The following is a 22,890-nucleotide window of genomic DNA, read 5'->3' as shown; positions in this document are numbered from 1 at the left end:
GTCACCTCTGAAGGTGGCAGATGAAAAAGCAGCATGGCCCACTCTTCTCAGGGGAGCTTTGGCAGAAACCCATCAGGCCGTAGGTGTTCGGTTGGCCCGTCCTCCGGCGCGCGCTTCCCGGCGTCCCGGGGCTCAGCAGAGCAGCCGTCCTCAGGAAGGTGCTTGTGCTTGAATCGGGGCAGGGGGGAGACGGAGGGGAGCAGACTTCGAGGGAACCATCCGCAGCAGGGCATGACTTGGCTGTAGCTACCCTGAGCGGGCTATCGGGGGGGTTAGAAGCCGGCATTAAGGCACCCAGTGATGACAAAATCCTGGTTATTTTAGGTCTGATGCTCGGCAAAGAAAGTACCTGTTTTTCACCTTGTCTATCAGTGCATGGTCTCGAAAAGCAGCTGCAGAGGAGGTAAAGCATCCACCGTAGCTGAGGAACGTTAGAAAGCATACTGAAATTATAGACGTGATTATTAGCAAAGGGGTCTGGATTTTGTGCCTGCAATGTGCCTGTGTGAGTCTTGTTTTCCTTTTCCATTACCAGCAGATCCCTTTTGTAGAGCTGTTCGGCTCTGTGTGGTCCCTATTAAAAGTTTTCTTTCCCAGGGTGATTCTGCTCCTTTGTTGCATCTGGTTCTTGAACACTTTTTACTATCAAACAGCAAAACTGCTTTTATTGATGCGGCAAAGAACAATGGGATCTTTCCAACCGTGCTCCCAAAATATGCTCTTGGCTTTTTTTTCTGCCTGGCTTCCAACAGTGGAAAAAATGATTAAGATATGTTAGGTTTACACTGGTCACTTCAACAGGAGGTTGGTAATACCAACAAACGATTCCAGTAAATGGATTAGCTCTTCTTCTCCAGCAAGGCTGAAGCGATGTGTACTTGCCCTGTCCATGCTCTTTCTGTGAGACAGACAGCTGAAAAAGCAGAAAGCATCCACGATTTAATAGAGCGCAGATTGGGTTAGGCAAAGATGATGGCGTTGGGCTTGTGTCAGGTCACTGGAGTGTGATTGCAAGCTGGTCGGACGTGCGTGGTCGCTGCTCATACCGTGACTGCACCCGCCGTAGCCTGAAGCCTCACGCTTGGTTCCTCCGAGATGCAATTTCCCGTCTGTGCGGAGACGGGGAGCAGGGAAGACAGAAGAGGATGAGCAGAGACATAAAACCAGTTCTGCTCTCTCTGTGTGAACCGAGCTTTCCTTAGTGTCTCGGTACTGGTGTTGGGTTTTCCGTGTGAACAGATGTCAGGGTAAGTGTGTCTGCCATAAAAAAATATATACGCCATAGTAAAAATTTGTATGTATATGTTTTAATGGCCGCTGTCAGCTTTTGCCCCCTGGACATATGCAAAATCTGATGACTCCTGACTATGTGGAACTATTACTGTAAAGACGAAGCTGCGTGCCCTGTTTCAGAAGAGGGGTGTGGAGCTTTGGATGGATGCTGGGGCTGAGAGTGTCCGTGGTGTTAAGGGAGAGACGCTGCGACGGCCACCAGCACTACGTGGCTGGGATCCTGCGCTGCGTTAGATAACGCTAATTAGGGGATCCCCCTTGCAAGATACCCTCCTCCAGCAGCAGGAAGGGCTGAGCAGTGGGTCGGGTGCGTAGAGAGCTTGCAGAAATACCTGCCAGCCCAGAGGGAGGGGGTGGAGAGCGCGAGCTCTTCTGAAGACCCCTTTGGGGTGTGCGGGAAGGGTCCTGCGAGGCTGACAGGCAGCGGACCTGGGAGACCACCGGAGGAGCTGGAAGGGCCCTGAGGGCCGCTGGCCCGGGGAGGGGAGTCCCCACGGCGAGGCGGGAACGGGCGCTGGCAAAGGCATCGCATCAGGCTGTGATGAGTGTAAAGACTGGGGCAGTGCTCCGCGGGCACTGCTCTGCCGCTGGTTAGGGGAGCCCGAGAGGAGTCTCAGGCGCATGCGGCGGCAGATGCTTCCAGAAGTATCCTTTGGTTTGTAGCATTCTTAAAACAAGCAAACAAACAAAACCAACAAAACCCCCAAAACATGAGAGGGAAGTTGTGTTTAGGCTGCATTGGCTTGGCAGAAGAGTACACTTTGCAGCCTCAGGGGCCGTGCAGGGTTTTAATTCTGTGAGTGCATGTGGTATGTAATATTTTTATTTATTTGTCAATTCTTTTGGAGGGCCTTATTACATGGCCTTTGTTTTCCTAAAGATGTAAGGTGCCTGTTACCAACCCTTTGCTCGCTTGCCTTCTGCTTCCAACCTGTGCGTTTCCACAGCAGGTTGCATCTGGCTTACTGGGAAAGAGAAGAGTCTATATACAGTGATTGAAGATTTCTTCTTTATATAGTGCTTTTAAAAAAAAAGTGTAGTGCCATTGAAATCAAAGCCCGGCTTTCTGCGATAAAGGGCCCTGCAAATTGACCGCAGGGTCTTTCAGAAAAGTCTGTCTCCTTTTGATACAGACATTGCCGGGGGAAAAGAAAAGGGAAAAATAGGGTTGCCGGTGCTCGGAGGAGTAAACAGGTGAGCATTGTTCATGTGAGTCCTGAGGAGCAACCCTGCCTGCTCTGTAGACACTGCTAATGCCACCGACTCAATCGTATTTACGTGCGTCTCGGCTCTCGACAGATTGTCGCCCCACAGAGATGCCTGTGCTTTCGGCACGGCAGAGTAATGAAACGTCACTCGGTGCGCTCGCTGACAGCCGGGGAGGAAAGCCACCCTCTGCACAGCCGCTCGGCGCTTTCCGATACGTTAAAGGTGCCTTTGGGACAAGTCCCTATCAGTTAAATCTACAGGCGATTCTCAAGTTGTCAAGTAAAAGCTGACATGAATTTCTAAATGGCGTTAATGTAATTGATGAGGGCTTTTCCCCCATATACCAACTCTAAATATATAAGTAAGAGAGTGATTATCTTAATGTAATTCATCATTTGCTTGAAGTGCATGCTAAACCTGAACCTGTTCGCTCTGATAAGCATTTATGTACTGAAGGAATTGATGTTATCTCTCTTTGCCTGTGGTCTTGAACAAAAAAGCAGACTTTGAGCTTATATTAAAAAAGGGCGATTTCCCCCTCTCCTCTGTTTCTTCTGATCAGAGCTTTCCTGGGAACGGCACACCAGAGGGGGCTGAACTTTTTTGTTGTTTTTAACCCGTGCCCACAGGGGGAAAACTTGGGTGTTTCAGCATTTGCAGGGACGTTTGAGGCTGTATCTTGCAGCCCCTCGGCCAGCCTGCAGCGTGCTGACCTCTCCTTGGTGGTGGGAGCTGGTTTCCAGGAATAGCTCAGCAAATACTTCGCTCTTTACATGTGTATCCAGAGGAACAAATGGTGCATATATTCAAAGCATCTGTCATAGCCAGACACTCTTTCTCACGGTAGTATACGTTGTTTGCTTAGGCAAATACTGATATGGTGCATGAGCAGCAGGGATGGAGTCCTGGCCAAGGATATTAATAATGTCCAAGAATGTTGTGTGCTGCCTGAAGCTATAGCCTGGAGGGGTCATACTGCACAGCTCAAAGGTATTATTTTAACCTGAGGCTAAGCTTCTCATTTTTGCTGGTATTTCCCTTGACCCCAGTCAGTATTTATTTCAGTTCCTTGAATAGTTTTTTGTTGTTCGGTGCCTAGTTCTTTATTGCTTCGCATTATGATCTACAGAGTCAGCAGGGCAACAGAGAGTCCACGTTCTCCTTCCTAGCCAGGGCTGGGATGCAGCCCAGGGTGGGCAGAAGGTCCATGCAGACTGCAGACCTGTAAGAAAGTGCGCCGTTGAGTATTTCATCGGTTTTTGCATGCAGCAACATTTGTCCTGGAGGTGAGATGCAAACACAACAGGGAGACCACAGCTGTGAAAAACAGATTGATGAAGATTGGGGACTTTTTGCAGCGAGGGTCCCTCCGCGGAGACGCAGCCTGTAGAAACGTGCCCTCGCGTGCTCGTTCACGAGAGCTTTGTGTTGGCAGTTCCCGTGGTGGCTCGGAGGAGCTGTTCCAGGCTGTGGTGTTGGGGCTGTACCAGTCTCACGTTGGCTCTCCTGTCCCCCCGGTGCAGGACCAGTGGGGAGTGGGATGTCTCAGCCGGAGCGCAGCCCTGGCTGGGCGCTCTGCCTGGGGATTGCAGCGACAGCTGCCAGCAGCATCACCGCAGCCCGCTTTTGGAGCGCGCCCGTGGTAAAGTGTGGCCTTTTGCCTTCCCATTTATCTTAGCTGATGCTTGTGTGTTAATGAGAGGAAAGACGCCTGCGTGTTCACAGTAAAGCGTCCTTTGCTTTGCGCTGCATCCTCTGCAGTTTGGGAGGGAGGACTTTGTAACCTCCACTGGAAGCGGGGACCGGCCGGCCGGCAAGCCCGGCGCAGCATGTGAGATGACGGTGTTTTGGGGGGGGACGGCCACCTGGCAGGGTGGGTCCGTCCCCCCCACCCCTGGGCTGTCACGATGCTGCTGCGCTAACCAGGTAGGCAGGAGTCACCTTGAGCACAGCCTCTCAGCCGCTTGAAAAATCTCCCCGTGAAGTCAATTCTGTAGACACGTCGTTTCTCTCAGGGCGCTTCTGGCAGCTGCTGCACCCCTGAACTCTCTGGCGGTGGTAATTAAATTTCGGAGGCAGGAGCGAGGAGACGTTTCTGGGTTTGGCTGGTGCATTGGAGAGGAGTAGTGCTGGTGGCGGGTTTTGGCTTCGTTCCTTCGCCAGGGAGCTGCCTCGTACTTCTCTTCTGCTTGCTGTAATCAAGCAGAAATCCCTGTCTTTGCAAATCCCTTTTTTTGTCTGGAGGGACCCAGGAACCGAGCAGGGGCTGCCGTGATCGGCAGGCGCTGGCTTACCGGGGCAGCGGTGAACTGTGGCCCCATCACCAAACCCGGGGTGTATCCACGGCAGGGAACAGTGATTTACCGGAGCGTTTTGGTGGCAGGTTATCTGGTGAAAGAGCCTGAAATTGGGCCATGGCTGACATGTGGCACAAATGGGCCTTGATGGGGGCAAGCTGGGGTTCTGTCCCTCCTGGCCTCCCCGTGGGGCACCGGCAAATGCCCCCGTCACAGGCGGGCACCCATCGTCCCCCCTCCGCCTGACCCCAGGAAGGGCCCTTCCCACCGCGGCTGGAGCAAGGCCAGCACAGCGGGAAGGGCTCTCCTCGCTCAGGGCCACCCCAGGTACGGGTCCTCGGCGCACCCAGCTGGGGCACGGCGGGGAGGAAGAAGAGGAGCTGCTGCGCGCGCTTTCGGGTGCTGCGGTACACGTGGAGGCACGTGGCTCGTGCGCGCTGTTGAGGACGGTCGGCCCCCGTGCTGCACAGAGCCCAGCCGAAGGGTCTCGCAGGGGGCACGAGGGTGGGGATCTCCATCTGCGTGAGCTCTGTTTCAGCTCCATTTCTGAGGGGTGAGGAGGGGGATGATAGCATCTTCCTCCCTCGAAGGCACGCTGAGAGCAGTGGGGCTCCGGTGTGTCCCGGTGGGTGTGTGGATGGTGGGGGTGCAAAGCCCTTCGCAAGTTCATGGCACGCTCGCAGCACTGTGGGTGCTCTGGGTTTCTCCTCTTTCACCACAAGCAGAACCACTGCTGTACTGACACAGAAACCATCCCGTTCCTCGTGCCGTCACCAGTCTCTGTTTCTGCGGTATTTGCTAACTGCATCCTCAAGATACAAAGGCACTTCGCAGTTTTATGCTCTACTTTTGCAAAGTTGATAATACTAAAAACTTCTGCTCCCGTGGTCAATCCCAGTGGTTTTTTTGGAAGGGAGTGAGCTTTTCTGGGCTCTTTTTTGCAGAAGAAACAACTCTGGGAAAGCGTACTTCCATTTTTTTAATAATCTATTTCTATAATTGAAGCATTTCAGATTTCTTTTGTAAGAGCAAGTGCCTGCTTAAACATGGAGACAAATACAACCAATAATATGTACTTGAAATTTAATGCAAGCTAATTCATTTTGGCACAGTCCCAGATATGCTGATTAAATGGCCTGTGAAGTGCTACAATATCTTGATAATGTACATTCTACATTTGATTATATAATCAATTATGTTGCACCTAATAAAATTTAAAATTAGTGAAAAAGCTGCGAGCAGATTGTATCAGGTGCAGAGCGGGTCTTGGGCAGCTTTAAAGAAACTTCTGCAAGCGTACACGGGCAAGGAGCGTGCGTGTGCATGTATGTATCTTCAAAATACCGGTCTTCAGTAAACCGCAGGCTCAGTAAAATGTTCCTGTTAATTTATTGACTTGATTTAAGTAAAATAAAGCGTCTACAGCTCCTGTTAGCCTCCTCAGGGGTGTGTGGCCGTCCCCGAGCGGTGACCGTGAAGCCGATGCACAGAGCAGTTTGTGCACGAGTCTGTCAGCCCCCACCTCGCCCCGACGCCTTTTGCTGGGGCCGGCTTCTCCCTGGCTTCTGGAGAGCAGCAGGCAGGGCTGGGCAGCGCGGAGCCGTCCGGCTGGGCTCCTGCCGCCCAGGGTGCTCGTTGCGTGGTTGGGGGGGGAGAGGAAATAGGGTACAAAAACAGTCTTTATGCACAACTTCCCCCATCGCTCCCTTGCTTTGCTGCCGGCAAATTTACTGTTTTCTATCAAGAGATGACCTTGCACCGCATTTTTGAAACGGCTTAGATATTCTTGGCGGTAGTCCTGTGACGGCTTTGGGAGGGACATTCTCCCCCTTGGGCAGACCCAGAGTTCAGCTCTGCGTATTGGGGTTTTCCTGCACCGCTCGGTGGGAGCAGCCTAGCAGTGAGAGCCGAGCCGCCTTCCCGGCTCTTCCCTGCGCGGGGAACCGGCGCGTCCGTCCCTGGGGAGGACGGCGTATCCCAGCCAGCTCGGGCAGCCTTTCCTACTCCATCATCTGCGAGGTCTCCGCTTGCTTCTGATTTCAGCTGCGAGCGCTCTCTGCTCGCAGGGTTAGCCCCAGGATGCTGGCTCGCCTGCCCGGGGCGGTTGGCGGTGCTCGGCGTGGCGGGGAGCCCCGGGCTGTCGCCCCCGACTTGGCCGTGCACCAGGGAGCAGCCACAATCGTTTGGCAAACATTTCTCATTCCTTTCCGGGAAAGTTAAGCGGTTTCTGGGTGACTAGCTACAGCAGGTTAGGGGAATTTGGCCTGGATTTTATGGCCCTCCGGTAAGAGAGGGTTGATGGGAAACAAATGCATTATGGCCCCAGACAAGCTGTTGCTACATTTTTTGTTTTATTTTAAAGCAGCACTATCAACCAGTTGGAATATAGGCCTGGAGTATCGCGGGGAGTAATCTAATTAGTATGAAGTCAATTCACTAGTTCCTTTTGTATCTCGTGATTAAATAAGTGGGAAAATGGCTTGAAAATTAGGTGCTAGAACGACCCAATTACATTTCTGTAGCTTTTTGTATTCAATTTCATAAACAATTTTGCTCTTCGCTGGTTAATCAGTGAATGCCTTTTTCCAGTTTGAAAAGCACTTTTGAAATTATAATGCAATTAAATTGTGTGTGGATGTTCTGGCATAGCGAGTGTGAAAGCTGGGGGCCTGGCAGCCAGCCATGTTGTACCTTGACAGTAATGAGTTCCTGAGCTGGCGGCTTGCAGGTGTCATTCATAATATTGTCCACGCTGGGTTACTGTAAAATGCAGCCGCCTCAACTCCTTTCCAGCCAGGGTCACCGGGATCCGGGCGCCGGATCCTCTCCCGCCCTCTGCAGAGACCGCAGAGCTGGGGACAGTTCCTGGGGCAGATCCGCCACCTCTGCAGACGGCAGAGATCAGCCTGCGGGACCCGGCTTTGCGCCTGGCGAGCAGGTCGAGATGTGTGCAAGCGAGCGGTGAAGTTTTTTGCAAAGTCGTAGAGCAGCAGTGTGCTTGCTTTGGGTTTTTTCTTTTTTTTTTTTTTTCCCTCTTCCTTATGTGAGCCTCTGTAGGACTGAAGATGGGCAAGGGGGATGGGGGGGGATTAAGTATTATTTTCCTGGGGGGCATAACTGGGGCAAGTAGGAAAACATCTCAACATCTTGACCTTCTCAAAGTCAGCAGTAGATCTGCCCCTGGCCTCGCCACAGCCTCTCGGCTCAGGGAAGCGGTAGGTCCGAGCAGTGTCCTCTCACCGGGCAGGCTGTCCCCAGGTGAGCTCGCCCCAGGCTCCCACGCGGGCTCTGAAGCTGCTGTTTTTCTCACCAGTCCCGAAATCTGTAAGGGCTGGGGTGTTGTTTAAACTCCTCTTTTCACAGCCAAAATGCCAGTGGTCCATGCAGCATGTGAATAGCATGCAGCGCCAAGTGGCATCTGCAGCTGCCAGCTGCAAGCGACTTCCAAAGGCCCACCAGCTCTTTGAGGCCACCAGGCTGTGAAGACCACTGCCCGCTACGTGCTTCTGCTGTGCTGTGGCCTGTCTCCGCAGGCCTTTTAAGGTCGGAGTTTTTCAAGGCATGCTTTTTATTCTTGTAGGGAGTTTGTCTTGTATTCAGCCTGCTCGTGGTAAGCGGGAGCTAAGTTCAGCCTCCCAGGGAAGGGCAACCAAGTCTGTGCGATCGCCACCTCCCGTGATTTATGGCCGAGCACCACAAGGGGAAAGGTAGAAAGCTGTGTTAAGAGAAAAAGAAATAATGTTGGAAATAATGACTTGCTTGGCAGGTTTTAACAAGTTCAGTAATGGTATTAGGTGCCCTTGGCTCAAGATAGTAACCTCCTCTTAAATGATCATTACCTGGCTAATAAAGACCTCAGAGCGGGTCATTACAGCTTAATTTAGACATAGCATCCTGTTTGGTTCGCGCAGCGTTGCCATCTTTCAAGTTGTTGAATCTATTGCCTGAACGCTGTGGTTGGGAGTTGGGGGTTGCTTGGGTTTTTCCTTTCCCAGCAGCTTAACGAGGAACTGCGCGTTTGCTCCATCTTGATGGCCCTTCAGCTCGGCTGCTCGTGGAGGTGGGGATGTGCACGGGCAGGGGAGAGGACAAGGGACTTCTCCAGCCCATCGCTTCAGCTCGGCTTACAGCCCGAGGTTTTCATGAGCATTGATTCAAGGAAGGGCAGGACGAAGTGATGGGAATGGAGGACCCCGTTCGGGAAAGCTCGTAAACATATGTTTAACTTCACATCTTGTTCGGATCAGTGGGGCTTAAACGAAGGCTGTAGGGCTTTGCCCTGTTGATGTGTTGTTTCAGAGGACCTGTGGCTTTCAAAGTCTTTTAGGTAGCGCTTGCCCAGCCGTCTCCTCCGTGTGGGGACCCTCCCGTGGCCGTCCCAGGACACGCCAGGCGTGTGCACGTTTCCCTTCCCACCGTCTCCCTCGGGAAGAGGAGCTGGTTTCAGAGACGGGCGCCCGCAGCCAGGGAGGAAGGTGTGCAGGAGCGGGGGTCCAGCCTCGTGCCCACCGTGCCGCCCCAGCCTCTGCTTGCTCGCAGATGAGCCGTCGTGCTTCCCTAACCCCATTAGCAGCAAGTTTCAAATGCAAGTAATTATAATAACCAACCCCCACCTGTTATTAATATTTTGAAGACATCTCTTTGATAAGCCCATCTTTTCAGCCAATTTCCTATTTCTACTGAAAGCAAGGCATTTTTCCTCCCAGTATTGTAAATCTGTTGTTAAAATGAAGAAAAGGAAATGGAAAAAAGGATCCCCCCCCCCAAAACCGTAACACCAGGCTCAGTGCTGCGCCGCCTTTGTTAGCCCTGGATAGAATTATGCATCATGAATAAAAACTGCTGTCAACATGCATTGGTTTCAAAACATTAGAGCATATGGTATGTGATTATCTGTATTGTCAAATGCAATAAAGTGAATTTGGATATAATAAAAAATGTAATATTTTAGAAATTTGGTAATAAACTGTGGAAGAATTGACAGGCAGAGAGTATTTGACGCCTGTAGGCAAACAGATAAAGATGGCAGGACTTGGCGCTTGGCGGGCAACAGCTACTGCAGGCGCATTAGGAGCAGCTTTCATCTCTGACGGGGGAGCCTAACCGGGTTAGCCGGCACCCGGGGAGCGATGGCCTTTGTCCCCGCCTTGCTGCCGAGACCTGCCTTCCCACGGCCACTCGCTGCTGCTCCACTTGTCCTTGTCCTGTGCCACGTGGGGCTGGCAGGCAGGGGCAGGGGACCGGGGTCCACCGCTGGCTCCCCCGGGGACGTCCGCACCCTTTGGCTGTAGGAGAGGTGGCAAGCGGAGTCAGAGCGGTGATGAAAGTTCTGGCTTGCCTCGTGGCACGGCTGCAGGGCGCTCGTTTTGGGGACGGAAATGAGCGTTCAGATTTGTCACTGGCTCTGTGTGCTGGAGGTCTCGCTAACGAACAGACAGAAGCGTTCTCTTGAACCATGAGGTTCCCATTCTGGTTGTAGACAGATTAATTGGAGTTTACAAGCATTTGGGGTTTTCTTCTTTGGTAGCAAAAAGAAATCTGTTAGTTTACGCCACGCTTCCCCCGCCCAGCTGCACTCCCGTCGTTTTTGTGCCACTGACTCATTAGGGAGCTGGGAAATCCGTACCTGAACCGAAAGGAGCAGTGAAAAGCTGTGAGGAGCACGGGTGGGTCTGCTCCCCGCGCTACTGGGGAGCTGGAGTTAAATACTGGCGAGAAAGCCCACGGTGTCTGAGATAAGTTTCTCCTTCGGTATCTCATATTTTAGCCCCCTGCATTAATTCTCGAGCCGCTGACAAAAAATGTGCTCGTTGAGACACGATGTCTCCGACGGAGAGAAGCTGAGTCAGGTACAAACTTAGGGCCCTCCTGTGTAGAAAATTCAGGTGCAAAAACTGCGGACGTAAGTGTATCACACGTACATGCAATTTTTCTTAGGTCACCGCTAATGCTTCTAAATGCTTCTAAATGATCTGTGAATGCATTAATGGTTTCTGTTAATTAACAATATGATAAAACTGGCATTTAGTAAGTTGCTGTGTAGTGTGCGTTTCAGTCATTATGCACTCAGCGCCTTGGTTTGATTTCAGAATGTTAATAGAATAAAATTTTAATGAAGATTTGTTGTTATGAAAAATTTATTACACAAAGTTCAGGTACCGCTTACATTAGCGCGGTGCGTGACGCGCGGTGGGGTTCCCCTTCCGCAGCCGTGCAGCCTGGCGCCGGTTCCCCATGCGACTGCGAGGGCTTTGGCCAGAACCGGCATCCTGGCTCCGGCTGTGCGGCCCCTGCAAGGGGAGACACGCGCGCCCCCCAGCCTGGAAATCTTTGGTTAAAATGGGTTGTTTGAGCGAGAGGGACAAGTCCCTGCACCCTTCATCCTCCCGTCAGGGAAAACCGTTCCCCGAAACCAGCGTGGGTGGATTTTCGCCTGTTCGGAGGGGCAGGCTGCGACACGGCACAGTGGCTGCTCATCCTAAGGTGCCCTTTTTTTGAGCGATGCTCCCTTTGCAAATGCCACGCAGTCGTGGGAGGACGGAGCAAGGGGCCTGAGCCTTGCAGCTTTCCAGAACAAAAGCAAAGGAGTATCTTGCTGGTGCCCTTTATCCAGCTGCGTGGCTGACCTCAGCTCTTTGCTCTCCTGCCGCGCTGGTATTGAAACGCTAGCACCTTGTATGGAGGTTTTGATCTAAGGCAGTTGTCTGCTGATTTAATTTTGAGAATTTATTCTCATGTCATGGAGTATATATTGACACTTTAAACAGCAGTAATACCTGCCTGTGTCTGCCAGGAGAACCTGACTATTTTCCATACCCAACCCAAGATGCACATAAACACCAAATGGATGTGCAGGCTAATCATCTGTCTTGATGAGCATCATTCACAGAAGCACTGCTAGAGAGCACACTTTACAGTTAAATGAGGATGATATTTTCTATCCTAGACCGTAGGTGTTAACCTTCTCTTTCCTCTTCCATCTCCTGGTGCGTCCCTCTCCCCGTCTGGTTATCACGAGGGTGGGGTGAGGTCTTGTTCTCCAAGAAGCAGGAGGTGCCTTCAGGTGGTACCTTTGGGTGGTACCTTCAGGTGTGGGCATCGCTCTTCCCAGCAAACCCCTCCTTAGAGGTAAGGAGGCAAAATCTGAGGAGTGTGTGTGTCAGACTAAGGCTGTATTCTGTGAATCTGGAGAGAGTTACTTCTTTGGAAACCCAAACCTCTCCTTTTGTGTGTGTGTTGCAGCAGAGGAAATTGGAATAACAGGAAATAACAAGTTAGAATTGACAGCTTTTTTCCTAGACGATTTTGAGCTTTAACGAGCTGAGATGCAGTACGTCAGATGAAAACTTTGTGGAAGGGACTAGAAAGTGGGGGGGGGAGAAACGTGGACCTGGACCACAAGGAAGATTTAAGCGACTTGTCCAAAGACACAAAATAAGAAGGCAGCAGAGTCGGGGCTGAGTTTTCGAGTCCTGGCTGTTGGGTTCTGGCACTAACAAACAAATGGCTTTTCCCAGTGGCAGGATTAAACCCACAGGTCCCCGTTTCCAGGCTCTCAGGGTAATGACTTGAATTACCTTCGCAGGCAGCAAGAAGTTAGGAACAGCCTTGCTTCGCTGTCTGAGCAATTAAAATGTCCCGGCCCCTCCGCTCGGGTCATTCTGTTTGTCTGTGAAGCTGAGACTTGGTGACAGCGATTACGGGACTTGGTTTCGTGTCCCCCGCTCCCCCCCTTCCCCTGCAGGTTTATTGTTATTATTATTTTTATAAGGTGGCTTGGCAGTCTGGGATGCGGTAGCTTACTAAGTAGCTTTTTCCCCTCTGATTACAAGGGATGTGTGAATAAAGTAGAGCGGTATTGATTCACACCAATCTATGCATCGACTGTGTGGGAGCCACTTGCAATTCCCAGCAGCACCAGAAAGCTTTGCAACAGGGAGAAATATGACCAGGCAAGTTGAGAAAATAAATTAAACTAGTGTCAACTTTTCTTGTTTCTTCCCTCATAATTAATGGATGGAACGGGGCTTGTTTATCAAGAAGAGGAAAAATTAATTGACACGGGCTTTAATGTTATTATGCCTGGCTTGTCTGGTCACATTTCTTCATTTTTAATTTTTTTTACTTTTTGAAAGGCATTTTATTACAGTTTACAGGACCAGCTGCCAAAACTATTGGTATAAACAAGAAAGCAGGTGCATAAATAATGCCACAGCAGGACTGGACCTTTCTCTGTTTCAAAGCTTAAGTAACTTAAGTATGGGGAGAAGAGAAGAGGCATGAAGCAAACACAAATGAGCAGATCAGGTACCGAGACCTAACACAAAAGGGGAATGCAGCCTGAACTAATATTTCCTCATTATAATGCTGTGTGCTGCAGCGGGTGTCAGGCTGGATATTCCCATCCGTCAGCAGAGCTGTTCGTCAGGCAGTGCCGGCGCCGGGGGCCAGTGGGACTGCAGACCTCCAGGGACCCGGGGCCACGCTCCGCGCTCGCACCGTGCCGGCTGGGTTGGGAGTCTGGAGCAGGACGGTGCCGCGGGAGCGCGTTACATGTGTAAGAGGAGCCTGGTCCTGCATTAACGAGGGCACCAGCGGGCGACTGTCGGGGTATTCTTGCCTAGCAGCAGGAGTGAGATTTAAGCAGAGCCTGCATCGCTTATTGGTATGATGTGGACCATGTAAATCTCTTCCCTTCCCCTCTCCGTGCTCTTGTCTCCTGCCCTTGGTCTTCAGGGTTATTGTGCAGGCACAAAAGAGCCTTGGTGATTACTTACTTCCCAGAACCCTTTCAGGAGCTCTCTGGTGCTTTGGCGTGCTGTAAATGCAGTAAGAGGCAGTCCCAGCTGCAAAGACCCTGCGGTCTAGCCAGACAATACAGACACAGCTTGGGTGGAAAGGAGCACTGCAGATGCAGATGAGATGAAGTGACTCGCTCCTCCTCATCGGGTGACCCCAAGACAGCATGGCAGTTGAAACAGGCTCCTCCGGCTCTCGTTCCAGTGCCTTCATCCACCAGAGCATCTTTCCTGGTGGCTGACGAGCCTCCTCACAGAGCAGCGGTGCCCGTGCCGTAGGCGGGGGTGTGCGCGCCGCCGGGGAAGGCGGTTTTGGCTCAGGTGCTGGGCTGTCAGCTGGTGATGGAGGTGCCGGCACCCGTGGCCCTGCCCTGGCTGCTGGGGGCAAGGCCCCCCGCTGCGGCAAGGGTCCTCGGTTTGCCCGTCAGAGCCCTGCAGGGGCTAACCCCAGCATCAGGTTTAACCTTTCTGGCACAGGACGCAATCACCTTGTTTTCCTTGGTTTTATGCACGCACAGGCTTGAAAGAGCGAGACCTTTAACCGGGTAAGCTGCTTTCGTGTAATTCTACTGACGAGTGACGTCCTCTGTGTGTGCAAACGCAGCTGCAATATATATCACTGTACACGCAGATAAAACCCGGGCTGTGGAAAAGTTGCTGCCAACTAGCAAGAGAAAGTAGATATATTTCATAGTAATGGTGTCGTCATCTCGGCTCTATTTTACCGAGGTTGACATAAAACCTCTCAAGTGACAACAAAGGTGTGAAATATAGTTGGTTCGAGTGTGAAAAAAACAAAATGCAGAACACAGGAGCACTGACATTTGGTATCTTCAGTATGGCTTCTTAATATTATTTATGGCTTCTACCGATTTTTTAAAAATTATTTTAATCTTTTTATGGTTTCAGTCGCTTTCTCTGAACAGTGTTTCTCTTACTTCTGGAATACCGGGGCAGAAAGTGCCGCAGTTGAGCTCTGCTTTGCTGCACGGAGCCGTCCGCCCACAGGCCTGGGCAGCTTTCTGGGCTGAACGGGGCTCTGGATCAAAGGAGGCTTTTCGGTGTAACGCAGGTGTGTCGGAGGATGTGTCCCGGGCCGTCGGACGTCAGGCGTCTGGGCTGGCACCTGCAGGCTCACTGGAAATGTTTCCAGGGGAACTCGGGGTTATTTGGGTACTTGAGACTATCTTGCCTTGCACTAAGAAATGTATTTTTCCAGATTTTCCCTCCCCTGTGAGTAATACACTTGGATTTGTTTCCTACTGAAAAAATCCCCTTTTGTGAGTCACTGTTAAAAAAGCACCATTCTGTCAGCCAGCCATCCCGAAAGGGACCGGGTCTGCAGGGGTACTGAGGGCCTGCAACTGGTTTTACTTCAGCTGAAGGCAGCTGCGTCCTCTGCTAATTGACCCCCAAGCATTTTAGCTTCTAATTAGCAGATGCAGAAGGTCCCAGTGAGTAAAACAAGTCACCTGAAGAAGCGGACTCCTGTCCAGGGCCCACCACGTGCGACGGTAGGCAGGAGCGGACACGCGGCTGGACCAGGCTGGAGCAGACCGACTGCCCGCTCGGCCGCCGGCGCCGCGGGAGGACCCCACGGCAGCGGGGGGTGCTGGAAGCGAGCCGTCCTCTTCCCGAAACCTGCTGCCGCGGGAGGCAGCACGGTCAGACCGGAGGGGACCTCCCCAGCGCCTGCCCGGGTGGCACTTCTGCTGTCCTGGAGAGCCCGTGAGCCCCAGCCTGCATCCTCATCCCTCCGAAATGAGGCTTTGGCATCTCCACGTCTTCGTGGGCAGTAGGAATAGAAGCTGCAAAGCGGCTGTGAGTGCGGTCGTGCAGATCAAACAGGATGGTTTGCTCGATGTCCGGAGTGCCTCCGTGCTGACGTGCGCTTGGGGAGGTAGGAAGGAAGGCGATTTGGGGGTGATGGGGTGAGAAATCTTCTGCCACTTCTCTGATATTGCAGGCCCAAGGGAAAAGCCGGCCCCTCGTCGGACGCAGGAGGGCTGCCGGGCTGGGGGGGAGCGGGTGGACTTGGCGGAGAGCAGAGCTGCCGCCCTGGGAGGGGCAGCTCCTGGGGCCGGTTGGCCTCTGGAGGAGAGGTAGCACTCGCCGCCCCGTGCCGACGGGCCACCTGCGAGGACTTGTTCAGGTTGAACTGCTGGGCCTTCTTACACGGCACCTGCAAAGCAGCCTTTCCGCTGGATAGCCCCCTCCATCTCCTGCCTTTGCCCAGGTCGTTCCTGGTAGTTTGCCGGAGCTCCGCGCCCGGGCGGACGCCTGCCCTTTCCGCAAGCAGAGCAAACCCTCTCCCTTCCAGGCGCCGGCTCGCTCCCAACCGCCGGGGCTCTGGGCCGTCCTCGCGCGTCGTTTCGGTGCCTGTCAGTGCCCATTAACCGGCGGATGAATGGAGGGAAATGACTCCTTTTTCTGAGCAGATGCGAAAGGAGGGTTTTTCACCTGAAGGTCGTGAATACATGTCTTGGCTTCCTTTAGTGATCGCGCTTGGCTCAGAGCCTCTCGTTTGGGGGCATCTGTTTGCCTCTTATTTTATTTTTCCCCTCTTCTTTGTCTTTTCTTTTACAGAAAAGATTATTCAAATGAATATTCAGTTTTATTCATTTGAATAAAAAACCCAACCGTTTGACTCTGTTAAATGCTTATCTCTTAAATAGAGCTTGTTAGCTTCCAATAATAGCTTCATTCAGAAGGATGCGGTATAATTTCATTTTAAAATGTGTGCTCCTTGACAACCGGAATCCTATTTATGTCACCATTTTAAACAGCCTTCTTTGTTTTGTGTTAATCTTTTTCATACACTTTCCGAGAACCATTTTTTTGTTGACTCTTAGTACCTCTCAGAAGAAATAATTGTCTATTTAGTCCAGGAAGGTTTCTGAGAGTTTTGGTAGTTTAAAAATGAGCATGTATTCATTATGCTAACTAATAAGGCATGCATGCAGTAATATTTTTTTTGTGTATGCAATTATTAAAAGTTGGAATTTGATATTCAGAAAGTGAAACAGAAAAAGGACCCATTACCCGTCACTTTTATGAAGTTTTTAATTCTCGGGCATATGATCCCTTGGGGATTGTTCATTTAAGGAGCAGTAGCATCTCTTGAATAGCATCCTGTGGGTTTTTAGTGCCTGTATGCGTGCAGATTAAAAGCCTCTGGTTGCTTCCCAGTCAGTTAAAGATGTCGGTAATCGGGGACCTGCGAGCCCCCTGCCCGCCGAGCTGCCTGCCCTGCCCGTCTGCCGGCTCCAGAGCGGAAGGAATAAAAGGTGGTGTTGGGTTTTCTTACAGCCCCAGTCACGTCTGGTTTTTCTTGCCAAGGCAGCTAGAGTGGCCTGTGCGAAGTGGCATAGATCTTTTAAAAACCTGCAAATGAGTGTTGACACCTATGGATTGTTATTTTATTCTTGTTATAAAATCTGTAAATGCAGAAAGCTGGGTGGCTATCTGATTTAATCAGATAAATAATTTCTTGATAAACCTGTGTTTAAGCCATATGGAGTGGGATGAGAATGGGAAACTTGTTTCCGAGTCCAAACGTGTAATGACTGCAGTGGGCTTTCTTGCGGTGTTATGCATATTAAGGCTAATCTCCTCTCAATTCCCTCCAATCCTGGCAGTGAGACCTGACAAAAGTTGAAAGAGAAATCCTCAACTGCAGTACTCACTAATGAGTGACTAATGATGAAGATATTGCTGGTGCTCAAACAATTAATGACTTGTAGACCCGGCCTGGCCGTCTCATTGCGCTGGGGAAAGCTGGTCCCCGGCAGCGCGCTGCTCCCAGCTCCAGTGATTGCCCGATGCAGCGTGCTCCAGGATTCCTGGGATGCCGTATTCAGCCAGTTAACCACAAAAATTTTAGCTTTAACTACAGGTCTGTTTAAGGTAGATTTAAATGGAGTAATTTAGAAGGCAAATGAAAGACTTAAGTAAAATACTTCAAGCTGCTACATGCTTTAAGTGCAAAGTAAAATAGTGTTCTGAGCGTGGGGTTTGAGTGCGATGTGCTGTCGGATGATGTGTTATGCCTTGGAGGAGATCTAGAAACCATTGCTGGTGTTTTTACCCCCAAGAAGAGGGTCCAAAGAGGGATGGACCATTGCTACGCGTACTGTGCATTCCCAAACAAGCCGTCTGGGAGCTGCTCAGACCTTGCCTCGGCCAGTGTATCTTGTACCTGTAGGTTGCCAAAACCCGTATAGTTTTAATACCTTCTGCTGTGCCCCATCAAAGCAAATCTAGTGTGTGGTTGAAACGATGAAGTACTGCTTTGGGACCCCAGCGCAGAAACTGCCCGCTGCTGGGCGCTTGCTGGGCGCGCCGGGTCTGGCAGAGGGAGCAGGTCGGGGTGGCACTTGGGACCAGCCGGACACAACCACGGCACTCGCCGCTGCTGGAGGGGGAGCAGGCCCAGTGCTGGAAGGTGCTAATTGCAGATGGGAAGTGTCAGGAGCAAAATGGGTTTGAGATGAGGCTTCACTGCTGTATTCCCAAGCAGCCGGGGGTTGGGATGGGCAGCACGGGATGGACGGGCGCTCGGCCGGCAGCAGACGGGAGCCGGCTCCCTCGGAGTCAGCAAAGACACAACTGCTTTGCTGCCACGCGAGGCTGAGCGGAGGGATGCTCGCTGGGCAAAACTGTTCACGGAAAATAACGCTGGGCAGCGCTGGTTTCCCCTCTGTCTTCCTTCCCCCGTCGCCCCAGCCAGGGGTGAAGGCTGCTGCTGGGGATGCCCCAGCTCCGGCTCGTTTGGCTCACAGCCGGGTGCGATGAAGACGTCACGTGCCGTTTCACCAGCGTCGAGTCCGTCAGAGTTTTAAGTGCAGTTTGGGGGATGAAGTTCATCCTGTGGTTCCATTTTTAAGATTTCATTAGCTTAATTGGTGTCAATGTTGACTCATCAAGCCTTTGCCAGAAATGTAGCACATTAGGTTGGGTTTTGTTTGTTAGCTTGAATCTATGGTTTTTTTAAGGAATGAGCAGGGAACATGGCTGTGTATAGCTGTGGTGGGCTGCCAGATTTCTTTAGTGTGGTGTGTCTGCAGCTGTGTGGCCCCAGCAGAGCAAATACAGTGTACAGCTACGGGCAGGCAGCAGGCATCAAACGACCCTAAACCAGCCCAAATCCACGGCTCCTTTGAAGCAGCGGTGGCGAAGAGAGGAATGATGAGATCAGAGGCCTTAACCGTAATGGTTTCTTGGAGGCCTCAGGATGTCCTGATGAGGTATTAGAGGAAGTAATTCAGGAAGAAAGGGACAAATAACCACCTCCGGAGCCCGGCTGACCCGCGGGACCGGCTGCATCCGCACGGGACGGAGCTGCGGTGGCTGCGCCGCCGGCCCCGGCACGCAGCAGCGGGGACGTTTGGTGTTTGCTCAAAGCGAATGGAAACACAAAGTGCTGCTGCATGTTTGGGGAAGCATTGGTATTTTTTTCCTCGCCAGGGTAGCGAGGGGTAAATGAGGAATCATCTTCTGTCTTCCCGGATTTTTATTTTTTTGGGTCGTGTAATGAGTCAGCTCTAATGGAGAAGTCCCGTGGAATTAAACAAGAGATAAAATCAATATGGTTCCATAGAAATATAATTGGGTTTTGTAGAGATTGCTCTTAAAAACCTATAAGGTGTAAAAGAAAATATGGCCTTATTGTAGTTTCTGAGCCGTCATGTAACCGGGGTGTAACTATCCATTAAATTCTGCAGGATGGATCAAAAAATCCATAAGGAGGTTTTAATTCTCCATTAAATCCTATGGAAGAGCTGGAACAGAACCGTATTAATTTTCCCCAAGACAATGCTTCTTCCCTCCATTAGTCTATAATAAGTTCAGCAGCAGCTCCATGTACAGCAGGTGTATTTACATGTGCATATTTCCATGAAAGTTTTCCAAAATCCCAATGGCTAAGTAATGCTTTATTAAAATGAAACCCGTTTAAACTTAACTAATATTTTCCTTTCCCCCTCCCCTTTTTGTTTCTTTATTAAACAGGATTTGGCTTCGTAACTTTTGAAAATGAAGACGTGGTGGAAAAAGTCTGTGAAATTCATTTCCACGAAATCAATAATAAAATGGTAAGTCGTTTTTGTTCCGCAGTGCATGTCAGTGGCAGCGAGCTCTCGCCCTTTGTCACAGACACGTGCCGTGCCTGGGTGGTGGCCCTTTGGGACAACCTTCTCCGTGAGGTTAATTGGGTGCTGGGCACACCGTGCCTGGCGGAGGTGGCATGGGGACAGGCATGAGCCTTGACCATGGCTTGCTTGGACCCTGCTCCCGTTCCCCTGCCAGCAGGACGGGTGTCTGTCCCCGCCACGAGCACAGGCATTGTCTGCGGGCTCAGGCAGCCGCCCCAGAGCAGTTTTTGGTGTGGAAGCCAAAGGGCTGAAGATGGTGTCGGTCAACCTGCTTGGAAATCAAGAAGCCCTCCTTCTCCGCCCCTGCTTTTGGGAAGAGCCGTGGCAGCCGCTGCACGGCTGCGGTAGGGGTTTTCAGGAGGGGAGTGGACTGGGGTAGCTGTTACAGACTGCGTGCTCCCAAAATAGCTGTTCTGGCCGAGCTCCCGAGTCCTGATGCTGCTCTGACGTTGCTGCTGCCTGCTGGACCGCGTCCCCTGGGACGCCGTGGCTCTGCCATCGAGCCGCAATCGCTTTCCGCCCAGGCCCAACCCAGGAGCCAGACCTGGGTGAAGTTTCTCCTAAATGACAGTCAGGTCCCAGGTTGCAGTTGCCCTGTCACTAAAGCCACTGAGCCAGATGAAAAAGGGCATTTGTATTTCAACTGATGCGGTAACTTTGATATTTTCAGCTGAAATATTCTTTTTCCCTTTGTCAAAACATCCTTTGCTTCTCAAATGTGTATTCAGATATGCATTGTATATTGGTCTGATATGTGTTCACAGACTTTAAATTCAATAATAGAGCTTTTAGTGTGGATAAGATCAAAGCAATCTCCTTGGCATATGCTGGAGGCCTGATTCAATATTTGACTTGCTAATTTTTCCCAGAGCACTGAAATAATATTCTTCATATTGTTCCTCACTGCAGTAAGCATCAGAAATAAAAGTAAGGGTCCCCCTTGGCAAACGGAGTGGTGGGACGGCGGGGCAGGGCTGGGGCAGTTCCCCTTGCCCAGCGGGGAGCCTCTCGCTCCGTCTCAGATGGGTGCCGTGGGCTTTGCCTCTGCCCTGCCCAAGCATCTCGCTGCTTCCCCAGCCGCCGCCTGCTGCTGGGGTTTCCTGCCCACCACCAGCGACACCTCGCCCGAGACGCTTGTGGGTTGTGGGGGAGGCTCCTTCCCCTGTATAGCTGCTAAACGCTGACTGATCTCCCTGAAAACAAAACAAAAAGAACGAGCCCCAACCACCCCCTCTCCAGCATCCAGACGAGAGACCCAGCAACAAATTAGAAACGCTTGGAATGTAAATTTAGGTGAGATTCGTCAGTTGGGAGGGAAAAGCTACAGTGCCACACTCCAGGATTTTCCTACCGCTTAATCACGGGTGGGCGCGTATCACGTCACACTCCGCAGGTTCGGTTATTTCACCCAGTAGGTTTTTCTCTGGAGCGAGGCTCAGCCTTCGCCTGGTGCAGGTCAGCGCCGCCCGGGCTTGCCCCGGGGAGGTGCTGGATGTCGGCTGGAAAGAGCCGCAGGGCGGTGGTGCCCCAGCAAAACTGGTGCCAGCGGTGGGGCAGAGCGCATGATCTGGTGCTTCCGTAAAGGGATCTGCACTCCTGCGCTGTAAAAACCTTTCCCGGCTGTTTGCAGACCCCTGCTAGGGGAGGCGTGGTGGGAGAGTCGTCGGGAGGATTTCTTCCCAGATGATGAGAGGCTGCACGGGAAGGTAACAGCAGTGCAGGGAATGTGGAGGGACAGGGTGGAAACACTCGAGGAACATCACAAAGAGCAAAAGAAACAGTGTAGGCTGTTGGTGTTTTGTTGTCGCGGATAATTAAAAGATATTCTTCCCAGCTCTCTGTGCCTGCTTGGTGCACGATCCAGGTGCCGCGATGCTTTGAGCATTCTCTTCGTGTCACTTCTTGTACAGCACTAATTTTAAAAGCAGCCCACGAGGGAGGAGATGAGACATGATCCCGTCTCGGGACTGACTCATCATATCGCTGACGTGCCTGCGGATTAATTACCAAATCCGTGCAGGGACAGGAGGGCTTGTGCACGCGTGTGTGACAGTGAGCTGGTGCAGATGGCCGGAGGTGACACACAGCTGGCTGGGGGTCAGAGTTAGGCGCAGACGTACTTCCCCCAGCACCCTCGGAGGCTGACCCCTCCCGCTTGTTTTTAACATGTCCCCCTCTAGCATTGAGCTGTGAAGGGGACGGGTTCTCGCAGCCCCAGCTCAAGGCAACGCGGTTTGCAGTGGCTTGGTGAGCTGGGACAGGGACGCCCCATCCCCGTCCCCGTCCCCATCCCCGGGCTGCTCGGCTGGGGCATCCGCGGCTCCGCGGGCACCGGCTCACCCTGAGCTCGCTCTTTCTCATCTCCTGAATGCTGTCATTTCCCAAAAAGCGGGGGCAAGCACAGGGTAGCGGGGCTGCTGTTGTTCACGAGCCTATTTCTAGCCTCCCATCTCCCTGGCAGGCTATTTTTAGCCCACCCATTCTGCTTCTGTTGCCATCCGTAAAGCTTAGAATGTCAAATGTAATATTAAACGAGCAGTGTGAAAGCGAAAAGAAAATGCCAGTGAGGTATTTAATAAATGAAACTTGGAATTTACGTGGGAGGCCAAAGATGCTCTCCAGACATTGCGGGGGGTGGGACAAATAAAACCCAAACAAGCTAGCCCCAGAATATTGTTCCTGTGAAACGAGCAGGCTGCTTTGCAAAGAGAAACCTGGTTTTCTAAGGGGGTGCAAAAGTAGCTGGAAAAGAAATGTGATGGAGTAATTTATTTTCCTTTAGATCCCGCTGTGGTAGTCGTTCACATCACGGCTACGGCGGGACAAGCACCAGCGAGTGGTGCGATGAGCCGAGCCCGGCCTGGGCGCGCTGCACCGGAGTCAGGATCTCGAGTCAGACACTGGATGGAGGGGGTGACAAAAACGTTAGGCTGTTTTGAAATAGGCTCTGACGCTGCGTAGCACCTGAGGCTGTTTCTCTCTCCCATGGTGGGATTTTGTGGGTTTTGTGGGTTTTTTGTTGTGGGTTTTTTTAATGTATCAGCGCTCTTCAGGCTTCTCCCCAGACTGGCAGCCTTCGCTGCGTGGTGACGTTTTAGACGTGGTGTATATCACACACCACGTGCCTTTGGGTTTTCATCC

At 51.7% G+C, this 22,890-nt stretch overlaps 1 protein-coding gene across 13 annotated transcripts in view; it reads left to right on the top strand.

Moving 5' to 3' along the window:
* The window catches only part of MSI2 (musashi RNA binding protein 2), a 259,702-nt gene that overhangs the window by 182,741 nt on the left and 54,071 nt on the right, over window positions 1-22,890 (top strand). For all 13 annotated transcript variants that reach the window (XM_072881752.1, XM_072881749.1, XM_072881753.1 and 10 more), the window contains one exon: window positions 19,607-19,689. In XM_072881752.1, the coding sequence (XP_072737853.1) occupies window positions 19,607-19,689 (83 nt within the window). The remainder of the gene's footprint in view (window positions 1-19,606; window positions 19,690-22,890) is intronic.

This window comes from Ciconia boyciana, chromosome 17, assembly GCF_034638445.1.
Source record: "Ciconia boyciana chromosome 17, ASM3463844v1, whole genome shotgun sequence".
NCBI lineage: Eukaryota > Metazoa > Chordata > Aves > Ciconiiformes > Ciconiidae > Ciconia > Ciconia boyciana.
This window is presented reverse-complemented; position numbering and strand designations above follow the sequence as displayed.